Source organism: Triticum urartu, chromosome 2, assembly GCF_003073215.2.
Source record: "Triticum urartu cultivar G1812 chromosome 2, Tu2.1, whole genome shotgun sequence".
Classification (NCBI taxonomy): Eukaryota; Viridiplantae; Streptophyta; class Magnoliopsida; order Poales; family Poaceae; genus Triticum; species Triticum urartu.
Genome location: NC_053023.1, coordinates 752655369 through 752660567, shown reverse-complemented (window position 1 = coordinate 752660567; position 5199 = coordinate 752655369). Strand labels below are relative to the sequence as shown.

The 5199-nt window shown below is 44.9% G+C and overlaps 1 protein-coding gene across 1 annotated transcript; it reads left to right on the top strand.

Annotated features, from left to right (window-relative positions):
* The first annotated feature begins 1006 nt into the window (after positions 1-1006).
* Positions 1007-5199, top strand: LOC125540524 (dolichyl-diphosphooligosaccharide--protein glycosyltransferase subunit 1B-like). The gene is made up of 8 exons (XM_048704147.1): positions 1007-1217; positions 1820-1864; positions 1995-2632; positions 3544-3691; positions 3825-4004; positions 4394-4462; positions 4621-4710; positions 4784-5199. Exons 1-8 carry the CDS (start codon positions 1095-1097, stop codon positions 4919-4921), a joined length of 1431 nt encoding a protein of 476 aa, XP_048560104.1. The 5' UTR covers positions 1007-1094; the 3' UTR covers positions 4922-5199.

Sequence of the window (5199 nt, the reverse complement as noted above, 5' to 3'; positions counted from 1 at the left end):
TGCTTGATTGTTCTTGATGATATGAGTATTACAAGAGTTGATCTACCACGAGATCGTAGAGGCTAAACCCTAGAAGCTAGCCTATGGTATGATTGTTGTTGTCCTACGAACTAAACCCTTTGGTTTATATAGACACCGGAGGGGGCTAGGGTTACACAAAGTCGGTTACAAGGGAGGAGATCTACATATCCGTATTGTCAACCTTGCCTTCCACGCCAAGGAGAGTCCCATCTGGACACGAGACGAAGTCTTCAATCTTGCATCTTCATAGCCCAAGTCTGGCCAAAGGATATAGTCCGGCTGTTCGGAGACCCCCTAATCCAGGACTCCCTCACTTCCCCTCCTTTAACTCGGGGTTGATCTAACACCAGCGTTTCCTGCATTGCTTTGCAGCGCGCTGCAGTCTGGTTACTTTGTGAGCTTGGACCCAAGCAACATTCCGTCCCGGGAACGCCTCCACGAAGGTGCGCAGAGCAGAGTCCTCCTCTTTCAACCCATGGTGTCACTGCAGCATTGACCAGCGCACCATCAAAACAATAGTTAGAAAAAAAACATAAGAAGAAGATAATGAGAATAAAATAAGAAACGGTTTGGTCTCGTGCAATATCTGAATTTGTTTATCAAATTGTGAATTTGAATTTCCCCTATCGAGTCAGATGTTAGATACTACAATTTAACATCTTCCCTTCCCCTTTTTTTGCGAGAAGCATTGTGTATACCCTTGTAGTTTCTAGGCTTGGGTTTATAAATACATGTTGGGTTTTGTCAAGTTTGATTTAGAGTAGTAGGTGTGGCTAGCAACATGAGAATTGATGAAATTGAGCTACTTTGATTTAGAAAAGGAGAAGATATAAAACCTGATATAATAATTTGGAAAAAGGAAAAAATGTTTTTTTGTTCAGAAAAAAGGGGAAAAAGAAAAGGTAAATGTGGGCCATTGGATGAGCGATGGATGGCTGAGAGAGACCATCGGTCTAGTACAGTAGTACTCCTGACTCATGGGTCCAAGTCCAACCAAGCCAAGCCAAGGAAGACAAGAGATCAGATCTCATCTCCTCAGTCTCCTCTGCTCTCCTCTCTTGAGGTCGCCGGCGATGGCGATGGCGCCGTCCGTCCGCGCCACCGTCCTGCTCCTCCTCGTCCTCCTCCTCGCCGCCTCTTCTGAGGCGGCACAAGCGGCGGAGGACGGCATCCGGGTCCTCTCCGCCGAGAAAAGGGTACGTACAAATCTGAATCTGAATCGGAATCCTAATCCCCATCCCCATCCCCATCCCCATCCCCATCCCCCGTAGCAGTAGCAGTAGTAGCAGTCAGCCAGATTACTACTGTACGTACTTTGCCTGGCTGCCTGGCCAACAAGAAAGTTTAGTTAGTAACTCGAATCGAATCTGCCCTGCTTGCTGCTGCTAATTTTTACTAGGATAGGATAGGTTAGGATTGGACTAGTAGTTCATATACATGTGTCTCTGCAGGCAGGCAGGCAGGCAGGCAGGCAGTCTGATTATATACAGATTGATAGATAGATCCATCCATCTTGGATAAATTTGAGCTGATTTATGATGATGATGCCTTCCTTCCATCCTTCCTTTATTGGATTGGATTGGATTGGGTTGGATTGGGGCTAGGCTAGAAACAAAGGGATTCCATTCATTTTCTTTCTTTCTTTCTTTCTTTCTTTCAGGATTGGTATTGCCATTGGTAGTATTGCATAGCATGTCTATCTTTCTTTCTTTCTTTCTTTCTTTCTTTCTTTCTTTCTTTCATGATAATTTGGTCGCAACAGCAACACTAACCACGACTGCTCATGCCTTGCCTGCAGATCGACCTCACCGGCCCCATCGTCAAGGTCTTCCTCACCCTCAAGGTTGGTTTCCACTTGACCCCCTTCCCACTCACCTGCCTCCCTCATTACATCCATCCATCCTGCTCTCACCAACTGCTACCTTCCTTACTACTCTCTCTCTCACACACACACTTTAACCTCCTACTGCCAGGTCCAGAACGCCGCCACCGGCGCCGACGCCTCACACGTCCTCATCGCCTTCACGCCTGCCGAGGCCGACCACCTCGCCATCGTCAAGGCCACAAGGGCCGAGGGCAAGCGCAAGAAGAAGACCTACGTGCCCCTCCCAGTACAACCCACCGACCCCGCCGCCGCTGCCCCCGACGGCGCCCGCCTCTACTCCATCTCCCTTCCCAGCCCACTAAAACCTGCCGAGACAACCACGGTGGAGGTCTTCTACGTGCTCACACACTCCCTTGAGCCTTTCCCTGCCGAGATCACCCAGTCCGAGTCCCAGCTCGTCTACTACCGCGACAGCGCCGTCCTCCTCTCGCCGTACCATGTCCAGGAGCAGGGCACCTATGTCAAGACGCCCAGCACCAGGGTCGAGTCCTTCACCAGGGTCGACCCCACCAGCCGCTCGGGTCCTGATGTGAAATACGGCGCGTACAGCAACCAGCTCCCATACGCCTACTCGCCCATCATTCTGCATTATGAGAACAACCATGCGTTTGCTGTCGTCGAGGAGCTCGTGCGCAAGGTGGAGATCTCTCACTGGGGGAACGTCCAGGTCACCGAGCACTACAAGTTGAAGCATGGCGGTGCCAAGCACAAAGGAGTCTTTTCAAGGTTGCTGCAACCCCTGTCTTATGCCTTTTATCCCTTCACAATATCATCTGCTTATTTAAAAAATTGTTTTGACATTCAGGAAATGGGAACTGTATTAGTATTTTCATTACATGCATGCCGCTGTCTATCGTGCCAATAACATTGATTATACACGATTGTCGAAATCCTGAATGAAATGACTCCAGCAAACTCTAGAGTATTTACCTGAACACTTGATTAAAAGTGGCAACTGGAATACTTCAGACTCTATGATTGCCATCCTCAGTTACAAATTATCTCTGTTATTTGTCAACTTCTTGCAACAGTATAGGTCTGGTAGCTGTGAGATGAATAATGTATAACCTACTATCTTCCTGTACTGCTCTACTTTTAGCTAGGTGATGTATGCCATGTTGAAATCAAACAGCACTAGGCAAATACAGTATACGTGAACTACCACTCTAACAGTATGCCTTATGGATTTCAAATCTGGATGATTTCTTCCAAGCTGTATTAACAAATCGATCATTCTGTGTCTTTGTGTTGGTCAATAAGTCCAAATCTTTCTAGTAACTCGTTTTGACGTTTGTTGCCAGGCTCGAGTACCCGTCTAGGCAGTCTATTAGTGGAATACATTGATTTTTGAATCTATGATTGCCATGATCAATTACAGCTTATCTCTCTGATTATTTGTCAACTTCTTTCAATAGTATAGGTCCGGTAGCAGAGAAATAAAGTGTATGCATTCCACTGTCTCCCATTATACAGCTTTACTTTTGGCTATGTGGTTTATGCCAGACAAATACATGAACTGACAGCATGCATTTATACACTAGGAATCAGTATCTTAACAAATCAATCATTCTGTTTCTTGTGTTGGTTAATCAAGTCCAATGCTTTTGTGACAACTCATTTATACCTCTTGTTGCTAGGCTTGAGTACCAGGCTAGGCAATCTATCAGTGGAGCGTCATCATTTAAGAATCTTCTTGCAAGGTTGCCTCCACGAGTTCATTCAGTCTACTATCGTGATGAGATTGGTAACATCTCCTCATCCCATCTGCGCAGTGATTCATACAAGGTATTGGATGTTTCTCCACAGATGCGAGCTTTAATAATTCCATTCCATATGCTAGTGTTAGTTGCAAATAAGATACCTGCTGGTTTCATTGTTGATTTTGAACTAACATTGGCACATGGTTTTATTACTTCAGTCAGAACTAGAAATTGAACCAAGATATCCGCTGTTTGGTGGGTGGCACTGCACCTTCACCATCGGCTATGGTATGCCACTCCAAGATTTCCTGTTTGAATCGGCTGATGGTCGACGCTTAGCAAACCTTACATTTGGATGCCCTCTTCTGAATACTGTGGTTGATAATCTTACCATCAAGGTACGGCAGCACAAAGCTCAATTCTGATGAAACATATTTCTCATTACTGGTAAAGTAGAATGCTATTCTAGTAGTATCCTGTAGCAGCAGCGCCTGTACTGTTGCAGCTCTGCTCTTAGAATGTGTACATAAGCAAGAGGCAAGCCTGTACAGTCGTAGTAATTCTCATATTCTGTATTATCATTTTTCAGAGCTGACTATTCATGTTCCTTACAATCTCGGCTCTTTTAGAACTTGTCATTACCTGCAAATACTAAAAAAAACAAAAAGAAAATATATTCTTGAGAATCAACTGGATAGAAGATTGTAGGGATGATACGGATGTAGTTGTAGCTCCTTTTTATTTACACATCTGGCAGCCTCATTTATTAGTCCGTGTTATGTCACAGGTTGTGCTTCCCGAGGGATCGAAAAGCCCGCAAGCTGTTGTTCCTTTTGAGACTGAGCAACATCTTGAGGTAATCATCCCATGTTTCCATCAACTACCTCAAAAAGAAAGAAATTTGCTCATACTGCGTAAATAAGCTAGCTCAAAGTAAATTTGTTTCTGGTTTGATGATATCGTTTTCCCTTTCTCGAGTCTTAGTTGTGATGATGACATATGGCACTGATGCAGACTAGCTATTCATACCTCGATGTTGTTGGGAGGACGACAGTGGTGATAAAGAAGAAAAACGTAGTAGGAGAGCACAATGTTCCATTCCAGGTATTTTGGAGCCGTGTTTCTTGTTTTAGGTTTTGTCGCTCCAGTATCTTACCATTGTGTGAACTGCATGCAGGTGTACTATGAGTTCAGCCCCATCTTCATGCTGGCGGAGCCGCTGATGCTGGTAACCGCAGTGCTGCTCTTCTTCGCCGCGTGCATTGTCTATCTTCACACGGATCTTTCCATCGCGAAATCACAGGCCTCCTCCTGAAGGAGTAACTGCAAACTAGTCATTGTCATTCATGAAGGAATTGATGGTGGTGGTGAAACATTTAGCTTTGGGGAGTTTTGTAGAAGAAGCAAGCATGATGATGATTGATTGCTGTAGGAACTTTGGGGACAAGAGAAGAGCATGTTATAAAAAAAAATACTGGATTAGTAGTATACTGCACTTTGATTTTGTTTTCCTGTGCAAGAAAAATCTCAATTCGATTGGATGTTGACCGACAACTTGGTTAGTCTGATCAAGATACGTTTCCGTTGATTCAA

Excerpts from the sequence above, each read along its gene's own strand:
- LOC125540524 (XM_048704147.1), top strand. The coding sequence starts at position 1,095 with ATGGCGATGGCGCCGTCCGTCCGCGCCACCGTCCTGCTCCTCCTCGTC. Across the intron at positions 4,005-4,393 it reads TTGATAATCTTACCATCAAG|GTTGTGCTTCCCGAGGGATC; the intron begins GTACGGCAGCAC and ends GTTATGTCACAG. Across the intron at positions 4,463-4,620 it reads AGACTGAGCAACATCTTGAG|ACTAGCTATTCATACCTCGA; the intron begins GTAATCATCCCA and ends GCACTGATGCAG.